General features: G+C 43.1%; 1 protein-coding gene across 1 annotated transcript in view; it reads left to right on the forward strand.

The window, feature by feature from the left end:
* The window catches only part of cfap54 (cilia and flagella associated 54), a 450,427-nt gene that overhangs the window by 127,004 nt on the left and 305,312 nt on the right, over positions 1-18,111 (forward strand). The window contains exon 21 of the mRNA XM_072562407.1: positions 11,015-11,191. Coding sequence (XP_072418508.1) covers positions 11,015-11,191 — 177 coding nt within the window. The remainder of the gene's footprint in view (positions 1-11,014; positions 11,192-18,111) is intronic.

Here is an 18,111-nt window from a genome sequence, read left to right on the forward strand (position 1 = left end):
TTTTAAAGTGAGAGGGGAAAGATTTAAAAGGGATCTGAGGAATGAACTGCCGCAGGAAATGATTGACGCAGATACAGTTACAACATTTAATACACATTTGAACAGGTATTTGTATAGGAAAGGTTTCAAGGGAATATGAGCCAAACAGAGGCAAATTGGACTAATTTAGTTACAGAAACTTGGCCAGCATCGACGAGTTGGATGGAAGAGCTGTGTGACTCTGCCATTAAGTACTGTCCAAAATGCTCAATTTCTGGTCCATGCAATAACAACTCAAACTTGTATTTGTCTTTAATGTAGCAAAACATCCCAAGCAAGTTCACAGTAGCATGATTAAACAAAATTTAACAATGAATAACATAAAAGAGTACAAGGACAATTTAGATAATTGGATAGATTTTAAGGAGTCTCTTAAAGAAGGATGGAGTGGCAGAGAAACTTGAAGAAGCAATTCCACAGTTTAGAACCTCGGCAGCTGCAGTCATGGCTCCCTTTGGTGCAGCCATTAAAATTGGGAAGGCAAACCAGTCTGGAAATGGAGGTAAGGATCTCAAAGTTGTAGGCTTTGAAGAGGCTGCAGAGATTGAGAGCTTGGAGCTACCTGGGAGTATACCTGGGAGTGAACTGCTGCAGAAACTTCCAGATAAAACCTGAAGGGCTGGTCCTGGTTTGACGTCTGTCCAGCAGCAGTGGGAGCAGAGCAGAGCAAAGCTGAATCCAAAAGTGGAGCTCCGGAGGTGACTTCAGAGCTCAAAAAGTTGTTTTTATTTGTTCACAGGATGAGGGTGTCACTGGCTAGTTAGTATTTATTGTCCAACCCTAAGGACAGTGAAGAGTGAATCACATTGCTTGGGTCTGGAGTCACATGTAGGCCAGACAAGATAAGGCAGGCAATTGCTTTCTTTAAAGGACATTGCTGAACCAGATGGCATTTTCTGACAATCAGCAATTGTTTCATGGTCATTGTTAGACTCTCTGTATTGAATTCAAATTCACCATCTGCTGTGACAGGATTCAAACCCAGGCTGTCCACAACATCACCTGAGGTTTTTGGATTAACAGTTCAGTGATAATACCACTAGGCTGTCACCTCAGAGATGTAGCATTGGCTGCTCAGGAATCACATAGAGCCATATAGCACGGAAGCAGACCCTTCGGTCTACCCAGCATCCGAGGAGCAGCGGATGCTGCCTGAACTGCTGTGCTCTTCCAGCACCACTAATCCAGAATCTGGTTTCCAGCATCTGCAGTCATTGTTTTTACCTTTGGTCTACCCAGTCGATGCCAAACATAATCTCAAACTAAACTAGTCCCATCTGCCTGCTCCTGGCTCATATCCCTCCAAACCGTTTTCTATTCACGTATCTATCTAGATATCTTTTAACTCAGTGAGTGGTGTATTGAGGGAGATAGAGGATAAAATACTTGTTTTACCAGTTTGCAGTTTGGTAAAAATAGAAAGCAAGAGTGGGAAAGCTGGTTTGCTTGGACCATTGATTATGAAAGTTGGTAAGTCATGTTGCATCTGTACAAGACTTGAGTGAAATCACAGTTGGAGTATTGTATGCAGTTCTGGTCACCACACGTTTGGAAGGATGTGGAGGCTTTGGAGAGAGTGCAAAAGAGGTTGACCAGGATTTTGCCTGGATTGGCTAGAAGGAGAGTTTAGACAAATTTGGATTGTTTCTGCTAAAGCTGAGGAGTGACCTTGTAGAAGTATATAAGTATATAAAATTATGAGAGGCATTGGATAAATTGGATAGTTGGAGTCTTTTTCTTGGTTGGAAATGTCAAATGCTAGGGACCATAGGTTTTCGGTTAGAGGGGAGAAGTTTAAAGGAGATGTGTGAGGAAAATTCGTTACCACTGAAAAAACTTTGTTACCTTCTTGCTGCCAGGATAGATAGTAGAAGCAGATAGATTAGCAACCTTTAACAGGTATTTAGACTGGTACATGAAGAGGAAGGGAACAGAGCAATAGTAGTTTAGATGGCATCATGGTCAGCACAGATATGGTGGGCCAAAGCACCTGATCTGATCTGAACTGTTCTTTTTCTTGAGGAAATTGTGATTTACTGAGTCAGTGGAAAATTGGTGCAGAGCCCATTGATATGGAGAGGCATTGGTGTGAGTGCCATGCGCAAAACCATTAAAAAAACACTCCTTCCTTTTCTTTCTCCTGTATGCCACTGTTGAAAATGCTAACTTGCAGAGTATTGTTGTCTCAAGGGCAGCACAGTGGCTCAGTGGTTAGCACTGCTGCCTCACAGTTCCAGGGTTCGATTCCAGCCTCAGGCGACTGTGTGGAGTTTGCACGTTCTCCCCTGTCTGCGTGGGTTTCCTCCGGGTGCTCTGGTTTCCTCCCACAGTTCAAAGATGTGCAGGCCAGGTGAATTGGCCATGCCAAATTGCCCATAGTATTAGGTACATTAGTCAGAATGAAATGGGTCTGTGTGGGTTACTCTTTGGAGGGTCGGTGTGGACTTGTTGGGCTGAAGGGCTTGTTTCCACACTGTAGGGAATCTAATCTAAATGGCAAGAGTATCGCAATTGCATGGTCAGAAATTTTCAGATATTCATGAACTGCAGTCAAGCAAAACATGGACAAATCTGCCCCTTTTAATTTGAGCTTCGTTGTGCGGTGTATTCTTAGTTCTGCAAATTCCTCATTTCCCTTGAATGTCAGCATTTGTGATGAATTGAAGAGTGAACTAAATGGATCACGTTTCCAGTCATAACCTTTCATATTTGTCGAGGAGAAGTAGAATTCAAACTTCTCTTGCAGTACTTTGAGATGTTTGAACATGAGGCCGTGCCATTTGAAAGCTACATCTACAACTGATGAAGCTAGTGGAAACATCTATTACTTTCTTTGCCTAGGGCTCAGTTTTTGCCTGAAATCTTGAAGTTCATTTGTGATGATTAAGATTGTCTCATTCTTCCCCTGCATTTTAGTCTTCAACTCTTTCAGATGTATGAAAATACCTGTGAGATATGCCAGCTTAGCCCACCACAAGTCATCAGATAGCATACCTCTCCATCATCATTGAAAACTCTTGTCAGTTCTCTCTGCAATTCATGATCACAGAAAAGAAAGTCCCCTGTGGTAACCATCATAGCTTGATGTATAACAGATAACTCTGATGCTTGGCCTCACCTCTGCAAACAAAATAGTGGACAAACATGATCTCGATGGCCAAAAGAACTGTGGATACAGAAATTGCTGTGAAAACTCAGCATATCCGGCAGCATCTGTTGAGAGAAAACAGATTTAATGTTTCAGTTCCAGTGACTGTTCTTCAGAACTAATGATAACTAGGGAGGAAGATGAGGTAGAGAAACAAGAGGTGGAGATTGAGCCCAAAGAGAGTGAAAACCAGTTGGACAGCCAAAAGAGTGCATAATGGTCAGCTTGGGAAAATGAATAGCTGCTAATCGGGACTATTAGTAGTTGGCAATGCGTGGTATGTAGTAGCAGCCCATGTGATGACAGGGCCTAGTGTCTGGAAATTGAGTATGGGCATGAAAGAAAGTGGTCAAACCCTAAAATTGTTGAACTCAATATTGAATCCAGAAGACTGCAGAGTTCCCAAGTGGAAAATGGGGTATTGTTCTTCCAGCTTGCACTGACCTTTGCTGGAACACTGCAGCAAGCCTGAGTCAAGGCATGTTGGCCATGAAACACTGGGTATCTTGAACTGACAGGCAGTTGGAAGCTCAGGACCATTTTTTCAGACAGATTGTAGGTGTTCTGCAAAGTGGTCCACTGTCTGAGCTATTTCCCCATTGTAGAGGAGACCAGTTTGCGAGCAGCAAATGCAGTAGACTAGATTGAATGAAGTGCAGGTAAAGCGCTGCTTCATTGGGAAGGTGTGTTTGGGGCCTTGATAGTGAGGAGGGAGGAAGGAAGGAAACGGGCAGGTGTTACACCTTCTGTGATTGCAAGGTAAGGTGCCATGTTGGGAGTGAAAGAGGAGTAGACTGGGGTGTCCTGGAGGGAATGGTCCCTTTGCAAGATTGACGAGGGAGGGTGGGAAATATGTGTCTAGTGGTGGCATCCTGCAGGAGATGGCAGAAATGACAGCTAATGATCCTCTGCATATGGATTCTGTTAGGATAGCAGGTGAGGACACTTGTGGGAGGGAAGATAAGGGTGAGGGTCGAATTGCAGAGGATGGGTTAGACCCAGCTCAGAGCCCTATCAACCACTGTGTTGGGGATAATCCTCAGTTGAGAAAGAAGGTGGATATTTGGGAGAACCCCTTTTTTGAAGTTGGTGTATTCATGTGACAGAGCTGGAGGAACTGTGAGAATGGAATAGAATCTTTACAGGAAGCAGAGTGTTATGATGTATAATCAAGGTAACTGTGGGAATAGGTGCATTTGCATCTGATATCGGTGGCCAGCCTACCCCCAGAAATGGAAGCACACATGTCAGTGAAGGGAAGGGAGGATCAGAGATGGACCAGAATCAAGGTGAGAGCAAGGTGGAAATTGGAAGTGAAAGAGAGAAACTTTTTCAATTCTGGATCGAGAGGGAAGCAGCATGAATAATGTCTTCGATATACCGGAGAAATAATTGTGGGTAAGGGCCAGAGTTGGAGTGGAACAAGGAATAAGTGAGTACTGCAGATGCTGGAGATGAGAGTTTAAAAGTGCGGCACTGGAAAAGCTTGGCAGGTTAGGCAACATCCGAGGAGCAGGAGTGTCGACATCTTGAGCATAAGCCCTTCATCAGGAATAGTAGATGCCACACCTTTCCAGTGCCATACTTTTCGACTGCAACAAGGAATGTTCCACGTACCCCACAAAGAGACAGACATAACTGGGGCCCAGATGGGTACTCATGGCCACACCTTGGATCTGTTTCTCCAATTCCACAAGCTCTTCCTTCCTCACCTTCTGTAAACTATCACAAGTGACTGCTTCCCTGCCAAGGAAAGTCTGATAGCCATTATTCCACAAGGCACTCCTATGTAAACCAAAAGCAACACAAGAAAAAGGAAACCAATAGTCACCACTTTCTGTCTTTGAGTCTAACACTTCTAAACCCAATGTGGAATTAGACATTTTGATTCCGGGCAAGAGCCCTAAATTGTTATGGACCAGGTCACACCCCTCTAAAGTATTGTAAGGTGATAGCTTAGACTGTAACTTATATATTTATTTGAAGGCAAGTGCTACTAAACTTTAAAAAAAACACACTTTATTCTTAAACACAGTTAAAATACAAAAAAATTGGCATAACCTTAACTTAACTGAAATACTTACCAAGATAATGTATGATTTAGCTACTAATCACCAACCGTTCCAATATAGGCAGCACCCCACATTCACATCCAATGGCAAAATGCAATTGTGCAAAACAGTTCTGGTTCTCATGTGCTGCCTTTCTCTAGCCCAGAAGAAAGAAACAATCTGCCCCTTTGAATTTTTAGGGGGAAGCCTTTTGTCTCAGACTTCACTTTCACAACTTGGAACTCGAGCTTTCAGCTCAGCAGCCAGCTGAAATCTTAAATACCTGAGACCAAAACTAAAAACCTTTCTAAGTCTTGTGAGTCTGAACCCATCCACTCATGCTTCTTTTGTCTAATTTAAAAAAAAACACTGTGAGGTATCTTCAAGCTGTTGGAAACCGACATTCTGACACCAGTGTGGCAACCCCCTATGCAAGAGAAGTAACACAGGACACATTTCTTTTAAAGGCACAGTACCATTACAACAATGTAGGACCAAATCAGTGATAATCCTCAATTAAGTTCTAATTCAGTGATTGTGCAATCATGATTATGTCTTAAATGCTTTTCATGATAAAGTCATAGAGATGTAAACAGACTCGTCGGTCCAACTGGTCCATGCCGACCAGTTATCCTACATAACTGTAGTCCCACTTGCCAGCATTTGGCCCATATCAGTAAAACTTTCTTAGTCATATACCCATCCAGATGCCTTTTAAATGTTACAATTGTACCAGTCTCCACCACTTATTCTGACAGCTCATTCCATACACGCACCACCCTCTGCAAGAAGAAGTTACCCCTTAGGTCCCTCTTAAATCTTTCCCCTCTTCCCCTAAACTTGTGCCCTCTAGTTCTGGACTCCTCCACCCCAAGGAAAAGAACTTGTCTGTTTACGTTATCCATGCCCCTCATGATTTTAGAACCTCTATAAGGTCACTCCTCAGCCTCCGACGCTCCAGGGAAAACAGCCCTAGCCTTTTCAGCCTCTTCCTGTAGCTCAAACCTTCCAACGCTGGCAACATTCTTGTAAATCTTTTCTGAGCCCTTTCAAGTTTTACAACATTCTTCCTGTAGCAGGAAATCCATAATTGCACACGGTACTCCAAAAGTGGCCTAATTAACGTCCTATACAGCTACAACATGACTTCCCAGCTCCTACGCTCAATGCGCTGATCAATAAAGGCAAGAATACCAAATGCTTCACTATACTATCCCTCTGTGACTCCACTTTCAAGGAATTGTGAGCCTGCACTCGAAGGTCTCTTTGTTCAGCAACACTCCCAAGGACCTTACCATTAAGTGTCAAAGTCCTGCCCTGATTTGTCTTTCCAAAATGCAGCACCTCACATTTGTCTAAATTAAACTCCATCTGCCACCCCTCGTCCCATTGGCTCATCTGATCACAAAGACGCACAGAACCTAGGACCAGTGACATGGAATTTCTTAACTGGAAAATCATATTCGTTAGCAACTGATTGCAAATGACGATGACGTCATCTAATACATAAATGAATCGCTTACTATATTTGAATCTACAACTGCATTAAAAAATTTCCTTACGTACCTAATAAATAACATCCTGTTTTCAAATTTATCTTTGAAATGATGCATACAACCAGCTCCCTTTTTTCAATATGAACATAGAACAGTACAGCACAGAACAGGCCCTTCAGCCCACGATGTTGTGCCGACCACTGATCCTCATGTATGCACCCTCAAATTTCTGTGACCATATGCATGTCCAGTAGTCTCTTAAATGTCCCTAATGACCTTGCTTCCATAACTGCTGCTGGCAACGCATTCCATGCTCTCACAACTCTCTGTGTAAAGAACCCGCCTCTGACATCCCCTCTATACTTTCCTCCAACCAGCTTAAAACTATGACCCCTCGTGTTAGTCATTTCTGCCCTGGGGAATAGTCTCTGGCCATCGACTCTATCTATGTCTCTCATTATCTTGTAAACCTCGATTAGGTCCCCTCTCCTCCTCCTCTTCTCCAGTGAAAAAAGTCCGAGCAGTTTAGAAAAGCCAACCATTATCCATCAATGAACACTCTTCTGTCATTCTGTATAAATTGTTATTTCATTCACTTCATAATCAAGAGTGGACAGATGGGAGTGGTAATTGGCCGTGTTGAATTTTTCCTGCGTTTTGTGCACAGGACACATTGTTAAGTTTTAGGGTGGCTATAATAAGAGTTACCTAATGTAGGCAGTCTACAATTTATAGCAATGTTCTGATAGTTTTTTTGAGTTTGTTAAGTAGCAGCAATTTAGTTATGATATATTAGGTAATGCAAATATATAACCATGACTGCAACCACAGATAAAAAAGGCAATTGGGGATGATTCACAGATACCAGATGACAAACACGTTGTTGTGTGCAATATCTTAGTCTTGTTAAAGTTGTGTGTATAGCATCCTGCTCGCTAGCTGAGGTATTAGGAAACTCTTCTCTGGATTTTCCTCCTATGCTTCTGGTCAATCTTCCATCAAACTCTTCAAATGTTCAGTTAATGAGGGCAAACCATCATGGCTTCATGACAGGTAGGACATGCCTAACAAACCTCATAGAATTTTTTGAAGAAATGACTGAGGTGATGGAGAGGGGAATGTCTATGAATATTGTTTATATGGGACTTCTAGAAGGCATTTGATAAAATCCCGCATAAGAGACTGTTAACTAAAATAGAAGCTCATGGAATTGAGGGCAAATTACTGACATGGCTGGGAAATTGGTTGTGTGGCAAGTAACAGGAAGTAGAAATAATGGGTAGGTAATCAAATTGTTAGGATGTGACCAGTGGTATCCCACAAGGTACTGTATTAGCATAATGACACAAAGTCATATATCCAAAATTTCTGACGACACAAAGTTAGGTCATATTGTAGACGGTGTGGTACAATATAATGATAGCCTAAGCGAATGGGCAAAACTGTGGCAGATGGAGTTCAATATAAGCAAGTGTGATGTTATCCATTTTGGATCCAAAAAAAGGATAGCTCAAGTATTTTCTTGATGGCATGAGGTTAAAATATAGTGGATGTCCAAAGAGACTTGTGGGTTCAAATTCATAGAACTCTGAAATGTCATGAGCAGGTGCATCAAATAATCAGGAAAGCTAATAGAATGATGGTCTTTCTATCTCAAGGACTGAGTACAAGGAAGCAGAATTATATGCAATTATCCAAAACCCTGGTTAGACCCCACTACTGTGAGCAGATCTAGGCACCACACCTCAGGAAGGATATATTGGCCTTGGAGAAAGTACAATGTAGGTTTAGAAGAATGATACCTGGACTTCAGGAGTTAACCTATGAAGAGAGATTATACAATTTAGGCCCATTTTCTCTTTAATTCAGGAGGTTCGGGGGTGATCTGATACAAATCTTCAAGATGTTGAGGGGAAAAGCCAGGGTTAATAAAGATGAACTATTTCTACTGGTTGAACTGGGGGATGTAGTCTGAGAATTAGGGCCAGCCTGTTCAAGTGCCAGGAGGCACTTCTACACACAAGGGGCGGTAGATGTTTGGAACTATCTTCCACAAACAGCTATGGATGCTCGATTAGTTGTTAATTTTAAATCTGAGATGGAAACATTTTTGTTAAGCAAACGTATTAAAGGAAATGGACCAAAGGCAGGTTTATGGATTTAGGCCATGGATCAGCCATGATCTTATTGAATGAGGAAGTGATATACAGTACAGTATGGCCTACTCCTGTTCCCAAGTTTCTACGTTTCATTTGCCTGTTGAGGACTTCTCGATGTCGATTGCTTTCTGGGGACTGCTTTCTGATGAGAACTTTGGTCTTCAAGGTCTGCTTGATGAGAATACCTCAAAAAGAACTCCCTCTGCCCCAAGCACTTATTGTGTGTGTCAATCATTTGCCTGAACCCTTTTGGCCAATAGCCATGTGTCAACTACTCACGACATGAGAACACCATTTTCACTTTGCCCACCTCCATTAGACGGTTAGGTTTAATTTCTTTGAAGAAGAAAACCTCATTTTTGGAAACAACATGCATAGAATGCATTTGGCACCAAATAAGCCATTGAATCTAATTCATTGCACATTGTGATCTTGGTTTTTCTCGATTTGTGGGAAGTTAATTCCTGTTACAATAGCTGTTAAATTAAATTTCATGCGACACAGTAAGTAGTCAGAAAATTCAATTATTTTTAAGGGACCTGCTATCCACCAATACCTGACAATATGGAAAATTGCCCTGGTAGATGCTTGTGCAGTAGCTGTACTAAGGGTGCTTCTGTATTAATGGCTTGATTAACGGCACATCTAACTTTAAAATACATGTTTCAGTGCTATTGTCAGATTGTTGTCAGGGGCCATAGCCTTTGCAACATGTAGTGCCTTGTGCTGTTTCCTGATTTGTGGAATGAATTGAACTGGCCAAATGTCAGCATCTATAATGCTTAGGATTTCAGGAGGAGGCCCAGGCAGATCGTCAGCTCCACACTTCTGGCTAAAAGTGTTTGAAAATGCATGCTTTGATATGCCGAGTTTCCATATCATTGAGGATAGGAGTATTTGTGAAGCCTCTTCCTCTTATTAGTTACTTAATTCTCCATTATTAACAACTAGATGAGGCTGAATTGCAGAATTTAGAGGGGATCCATCAGTTGTGGGATTGCTTAGTTTTGTCAATAGCATGACACTCCCACTGTTTTCCATGCAGATAGTCCAGTTTTGCAGCTTCAGCAGAAGGAAATGTTTTTTTCACTGATGCCTGATACATGTTGTGATGGCCATTTATATTTATAATGGTAATATTATGGTGTATAGTATGAATAACTTGATTAAGGCTCTGTTTACATATTGGTATATTTTGTTCACTGTCAATTTCTCATTTATTACTGTTCTATACATAGTGCTGTAAGTAGTTCTATAAATATACATATAGCAATCAGTTTCCAGACATTTCCATAAAAATAAAGTTTGCTGATCATTTGTAACAAAGTGTTTGTGGTGAATTGAAAATAAAATATGTGATTTTTCTTAGATTTTTATTCTTTAGGGAAAGAAGTGCTGATACCACCACTAAGCTTGCATGATTTAATGGTGGACAAAGGGATTGAATAGCATCCAGAACATTTTCTCGTAGAGCATCCTCCACCCCCTCCTACCTGCATTTCACCATAAGTTTATTAGAAATGGAAACTCAAATATTGTGTTTTGGTAGGGTTGAGTGTGTTGTCTTATGAGAATAGATTGGACAGGGTGGGTGAGCTTACAAGAGTTGGCATGTGGGTCACTTGATTGAAGTATATAAGATGATCTTTAGGCGATGTATGTCGAGAAGATGTTTCCTCTTGTGGGTCAGTCCAGACTTAGGGTGCATCATTTGGAACTTTGCCTCAGAAAATTATGGAGGTCAGGTCATTGAATATGTTTAAGACAAAGATGGATAAATTCTTGTTTAGGCAAGGGATTCAAGGGTTATCACAGATGGATGGGAATCTGGAATTCAAGGCACAAACAAATCAACCATGATCCTATTGAAAAGGCCAACCCATAAGGTGCCAAATGTCTTACTTCTAATCTTATTTCATATGTTTGTATTTTCTGGTGATTCTCTGAAGAGGTTATTTTAACAGAATTTCAACTGTATTGCTTAAATTAAACCCATCATTTAAACAAAGATGCCTTAAAGTTGCTGTTTTGCCTTGACCATTTCAGTTAATGTAACCATAATTCTTTGCAATTAGTCACATTTTGAAATTGTTATTGATAATAAAATGTATTATTTTTTAGAAAGCTGCAACACTGCTGCAGAAAGTTGAAGTTGAGGAGGAGATCCTATATTCGTTAAGAACAAAACCGACATTAACTGATAATGAAGAGCTTGATGTTGTACCAGCCCCCATCCTGCTGTCCAGAACACACAATTCTGTGATATTCAAGCCAGCTCCTTTTGCTTCTTCTAAAGAGGTTGACAAACTTTTTAAGTATTCTTTTGGACGTTGTTGGCAGTGCAAAATGGACATTGTTGTGTAATGGTTATAACTAAATATTTTCATACTTTTATTGAAGTCATGGTTTGTTCAACAATTTGGCAAACAGTAAAATAGTAGAGATGTTAACAACGAATAAGGGCAGAATCTTCCTTGGCCCCCACGTGATGAGGGCTCTGGGGAGAGGTGTAGGAAAATCAAACGCGATGTGATGGGAGGATCTTTTCAATACCAAGACTAAAAAGTCACGTTTTCCAGCCATGCTCGAGACTTTGAGATGAGATTCTTGCATGTGAGTGACGAGAGGTCTGTGAACAGGTGCTATTGCTCAGTGACATCCTTATTATGACTAATCTCGCCTCATTAAGATGTAGGCTCCCATTCTCCTATCATCAGGTAGAAGCTAGAGGCCAAGAATTCCCGACATGAAAGTCAGCGTGGATACCTGGTGAGTCCAGCTTACCACTTGCAGCTCTCTGAGGTTAGGAGCATAAGATAAAGAGGTGGTTAAGAAGGCATTGCTTTCACTAGCTGAGTGTTAGAATGCAGGAGGAAGGGAGATATGTTGGAACTGAAACATTGATTAGGTCACACCCGGATTATTGCATGTAGCTCCAGTTGCCGCATTACAGGAAGGACCTGATTGCACAAGAGGGTGCATAAGAGATTTACCAGGATGTTGTCTGGGCTGCAGGGTCTGAGCCATCAAGAAAGATTGGATGGTCCCTTTTGTGGCACAGTGATGGGGTCCCTATTCTAATCATCAGCCAGAAGTGTCACATTGATGATTCATCTTGGTCTCCTTTAGAGATCCCCAGAGTCATAAATGCCAGCCTTTAGCCAATTTGATTCACTCTACTTGATATCAATAAATAGCTGGAGGCACTGGCTCTAGCAAAGCTATGAAATTCAGACAACTGAAGACTTGTGCTCCAGAACTTGCCATGCCTCTAGCCAACCTGTTTCATTCTACCTACAAAACTTGTAGTTGCTTGACAATACTTTTGGTTCCTCACAACCTTGCGTAATAAAACAATCCTGGTTAATGTTTGGGTAATTAGAATCCCCAAATATTCCTGCTTTATTATTCTAGCAGTTCTCGAAAATGGGATTGCATATTAGATCCTCTTTTTCTCTCTCTCTGACAGTTTGGAAACCAATAGTACGCCCCAAAATGCATAGAACATCGACTAGTACAGCACAGTACAGGGCCTTCGGTCCTCGATGTTGTACCAGCCTTTTATCCTACACTAAGATCAGATTAACGTACATACCCTTCATTGTACTATCTTGCATGTGCCTATCCAAGAGTTGCTTAAATTACTCGAATGATTTTGATTCGACAACCACTGCCAGCAGTACATTCCACACACCCACCACTCTGTGTAAAGAACCTATCTCTGACATCTGCCCTAAACTTTGGGCGGCATGGTGGCTCAGTGGTTGCCTCACAGCGCCAGGGGCCCAGTTTCAATTCCAGCCTCAGGCGACTGTCTGTGTGGAGTTTGCACATTCTCCCCATGTCTGTGTGGGTTTCCACTGGGTGCTCCTGTTTCCTCCCAAAGATGTGCAGGTTAGGTGACTTGGCCATGCTAAATTGCCTGTAGTGTTAGCTGCATTAGTCAGGGGTAAATATAGGGCAGGGGAATGGGTCTGGGTATGTTACTCTTTGGAGGGTCGTTGTGGAGTTGTGGGGCCAAAGGGCCTGTTTCCATACTGCAGGGAATCTAATCTAAACCTTCCTCTAGTTACCTTAAATTATGTCCCCTTATGATAGACATTTTTGCCGTGGGCAGAAGTCTCTGGCTATTCACTCTATCTATGCCTCTCAGCATCTTGTACAACTCTATCAAGTCATCTCTCATCCTTCTTCGCTTCAATGAGGAAAGCCCGAGCTCCCTTAATCTTTCTTCATAAGACATGCCGCCAGTCCAGGCAGCGTCCTGGTAAATTTCCTCTGCTATCTCTCTAAAGCTTCACGTTTCCTATAATGAGGTAACCAGAACTGAATACAATATTCCAAGTGTGGCTCTTAAACTCAATCTCCCTGCTAATGAAAGTAATGGCAACTTTGAGAGATATATGGACATGGACCCCAAGATCCCTCTCTTCCTCCACACTGCCAAGGAACCTGCCTTTAACCCTGCAATCTGCATTCAAATTCACCCTTTTAATGTGAATGACTTCATACTTTTCCAGGATGAAATCCATCTGCCACTGACCAGCCCAGTTCTGGACTCAGTCAATGTCCCAATGCAATGTACAACAGCCCTCCACACTATCCACGATTCCACCAACCTTTGTGTCATCCGCAATCTTATTAACCCACTCTTCCACTTCCTCATCCAAGTCATTTCTAAAAATAACAAAGAGCAGAGGTCCCAAAACTGAACCCTGCAAAGCACCATTGGTCACCAAGCTCCAGGCTGAATACTTCCCATCTACCACCACCCTCTGTCTTCTATGGACCGACTAATTCTGTATCCAGACAGCCAGTTTCCCTGAATCTCATGCCTCCCTACTTTCTGAATTAGCTTATTATGGGGAACCTTATCAAATGCCTTGCTAAGATCCATGTACACCACATCCACTGCTCTACCATCATCAATGTATTTTATCACATCCTTAAAGAATTCAATAAGGCTTGTGAGGCATGATCTGCCCTTCACAAAGCCAAGCTGACTATCTCTAATTGAGCTACTCTTTTCTAAGTAATCATAAATCTTGTCTTTCAGAATCCTCTCCAATACTTTGCCTACCATTGACCTAAGACTGACTGGTTTGTAATTCCCAGGATTATCCCTATTCCCTTTCTTTAACATTTGCCATCCTCCAATCATCTGGCTCTACTACAATGGACAGTGAGGACGCAAAGTTCATAGCCAAAGGCACAACAATCTCTTCCCTCGCATCCTATAAAATCCTAGGATATATCCCGTATGGCCCAGGGGATTTGTCTAATCTTATCTTTTTCAAAAGTTTCAGTACATCCTCCTCCTTAACATCAACCTGTTCTAGCATATCAGTATGTTTCAAGCTGTTCTCAGAAATGTCAAGGTCCCTCTCAATAGTGAATGCTGAAGTAAAGTTTTTGACGACTCTAGGTGCAAGTTCCCTCCACTATCCTTGATCAGCCCTACCCTCACTCTGGCCACCCTCATGTTCCTTGCATAAGATTAGAACACCTTAGGGTTTTCCTTAATCTTACCCGTTAAAGCTTTTTCATGCCCTTTTCTAGCTGTCCTAAGTCCATTCAGTTCCTTCCTGGCTATCTTATAATCCTCTCAAGCCCTGTCTGGTCCTTGCCTCCTCAACCTTTAATAAGCTTCCTTCTTTCTCTTGACTAGATGTTCCACATCCCCTGTCACCCAAGGTTCCTTCATCCTACCATCCCTTCCTTGCCTCAGTGGGACAAACATGTCCAGCACTATCAGCAAGTGCCTCCTAAACAACCACCACATTTCTGTTGTGCATTTCCCTGAGAACATCTGTTCCCAGTTTAGACACCCCAATTCCTGCCTAATGGCATTATAATTCCCCCTCCCCCAATTACTTTCCCATGCAGTCTGCTCCTATCCCTCTCCACGACGATAGTAAAGGTGAGGGAGTGTGATCACTATCACCGAAATGCTCTCCCACTGACAGATCTGACAGCTGGCATGGTTTGTTGCCAAACACAAAATCGAAAATCTCCCCCCCCCATTTGGCCTATCTACATACTCTGTCAGAAACTCTTCCTGGACACACCTGACAAAAGCTGCTCTATCCAAGCTATTTAAACTAAGGAGGTTCCAATCAACATTAGGGAAGTTAAAGTTACCCATAACAACAACCCTGTTACTTTTTAGATTAGATTACTTACAGTGTGGAAACAGGCCCTTCGGCCCAACAAGTCCACACCGCCCCGCCGAAGCGCAACCCACCCATACCCCTACCCCTTACCTAACACTACGGGCAATTTAACATGGCCAATTCACCTGACCTGCACATCTTTGGACTGTGGGAGGAAACCGGAGCACCCGGAGGAAACCCACGCAGACACGGGGAGAACGTGCAAACTCCACACAGTCAGTCGACCGAGGCGGGAATTGAACCTGGGTCTCTGGCGCTGTGAGGCAACAGTGCTAACCACTGTGCCACCGTGCACCTTTCCAAAGTCTACCTCCCAATCTGCTCCTCCATGTCTCTGTTGCTATTGGGCGGGGAGGGGGGCTGTCTATCGAAAACTCCCAATAAACTTACAGTTCCTTTCCTATTTCTGACTTCTACCTATTCTGAGTCAGTAGGCAAACTCTCCTCAACAACTTCCCTTTCTGCAGATGTGATACTATCCCTTGATTAGAAATGCCACTCCTCCACCTTTTTACTTCCACCTCCTTCCCCCCCCCCCCCCTCACCCATTCCTTTTTAAATACCTAAACCCTGGAACATCCAACAACCATCCCTGCTCCTGTGATATCAAAGTCTCCATAACAGTCCAACATCATAGTTCCAGCTACTGATCCATGCTCTGAGCTCGTCACTCTTATTCCTGATACTTTTTGCATTAAAATAAACATACTTCAATCCATCACACTGACTGCACCTTTGTCTAATCTTGGCATGCTATATCTGGCTGTTCACTGCCTACTCCATCATCTGATCCATAGCTCCAGTTCCCATCCCCCTGCCAATCTAGGGCGGCATGGTGGCACAGTGGTTGGCACTGCTGTCTCACAGCGCTAGAGACCCGGGTTCATTTCCCGCCTCAGGCGACTGACTGTGTGGAGTTTGCACATTCTCCGTGGGTTTCCTCCGGGTACTCCGGTTTCCTCCCACAGTCCAAAGATGTGCAGGTCAGGTGAATTGGCTATGCTAAATTGCCCATAGAGTTAGGTAAGGGGTAGATGTAGGGGTATGGGTGGGTTACGCTTCGGAGGGGCGGTGTGGACTTGTTGGGCCGAAGGGCCTGTTTCCACACTGTAAGTAATCTAGTTTAAACCCACCTGAAGCGCTCAGTGTCCTGCCCAGGATATTGGTGCCCTTCCAGTTCAGGTGCAACCTTCCCCAGAAGGTATCCCAATGATCCACATACCTGAAACCCTCCCTCCTACACCAGCTCTGCAGCCACATGTTCATCTGCACTCACTCTCTATTCCTAGCCTTGCTAGTATGTGGCACCAGTAGCAATCCTGAGATTACTACTCTCCTCCTGCCTTCTAACTTCCAAATTAACTCCGTATATTCTCTTTTCAGGTCCTCCTCCCTTTCCCTACCTATATCATTGGTACTGATGTGTCCCAGAACTTCTGGCTGCTCTCCCGCCCCATAAGAATCTAGTAGATTCAATCTGAGACATCCCTGACTCTGGCTCCCAGGAGGCAACATACCATCTGAGACTCTTGCTCACGACCACAGAATCTCCAGCCTGTTCCTCTCATGATTGAATCTCCTGTCACTATCGCTGTTCTATTCTCCCTCTTCCCTTCTAAACCACAGAGCCGGCTCTGGCTCAATGCCAGAGACCTGGCTAGTGTGGCTTTCCCCTGGTAGGTCCCCCCCTCCAACATTATCCAAAATGGTTTACTTATTACTGAGGGGAACGGCCATAGGGACTCCCTGCACTGTCTGCCTATTTCCTTTTTCTGTTGTACTTCTACACTCATGGCCTCATTTGGTGATCCTCCTTACTACAATTACTAAACTCGCTTCTTTCTTATTTAGCCTATTACCTCTATCTTCTAGTTTACTCACACTTTAAGTTCTAGCTTTTCTCCCTTTGAACTAGTTGTGGAAATTCTGGCTATTGAGGGAGTGCAGTGTAGGTTCACGAGGTCAATTCCTGGAATGGCGGGATTACCTTACACTGAAAGACTGAAGTGACTGGGCTTGTATACCCTTGAGTTTAGAAGACTGAGAGGGGATCTGATTGAGACATAAGATTATGAAAGGATTGGACACTCTGGCAGCAGGAAACATGTTTCCGCTGATGGGTGAGTGCCGAACCAGAGGACACAGTTTAAAAATACGTGGTAGACCATTTAGGACAGAGATGAGGAGAAACTTCTTCACCCAAAGAGTGGTGGCTGTGTGGAATGCTCTGCCCCAGAGGGCAGTGGAGGCCCAGTCTCTGGATTCATTTAAGAAAGAGTTGGATAGAGGTCTCAAAGATAGTGGAATCAAGGGTTATGGAGATAAGGCAGGAAGAGGATACTGATTAGGAATGATCAGCCATGATCATATTGAATGGTGCTGCAGGCTCGAAGGGCTGAATGGCCTACTCCTGCACCTATTGTCTATTGTCTATTGAAAACCATCCTCTGACAATCTAGCTTAAATCCACCCCAACAGTTTTAGTAAGCCTTCCATGTGGGTGTTGCTCCTGTTTCTGTTCAGATGTAACCCATTCAACATGTACAGGTCCCACCTCCCCAGTAAAGGTCCAATGCTTTAGGAATCTAAAGCCTCCCCCTCACTTTCGCACACTGTCCCTCAAGCCACATCTTCATCTATTCTATCCTTCTATTATAGAACATAGAACATAGAAAAATACAGCGCATTACAGGCCCTTCGGCCCTCGATGTTGCGCTGACCGAAGCCTACCTAACCTACACTAGCCCAATAACCTCCATATGCTTATCCAATGCCCGCTTGAATGACCATAAAGAGGGAGAGTCCACCACTGATACTGGCAGGGCATTCCATGAACTCACAACCCGCTGAGTAAAGAATCTACCCCTAACATCTGTCCTATACCAACCTCCCCTTAATTTAAAGCTGTGTCCCCTAGTAACAGCTGACTCCATACGCGGAAAAAGGTTCTCACTGTCAACCCTATCTAAACCCCTAATCATCTTGTACACCTCTATCAAATCGCCCCTAAACCTTCTTTTCTCCAATAAGAACAGCCCCAAGTGC

Source organism: Chiloscyllium punctatum, chromosome 44, assembly GCF_047496795.1.
Source record: "Chiloscyllium punctatum isolate Juve2018m chromosome 44, sChiPun1.3, whole genome shotgun sequence".
In the NCBI taxonomy this organism is placed as follows: Eukaryota; Metazoa; Chordata; class Chondrichthyes; order Orectolobiformes; family Hemiscylliidae; genus Chiloscyllium; species Chiloscyllium punctatum.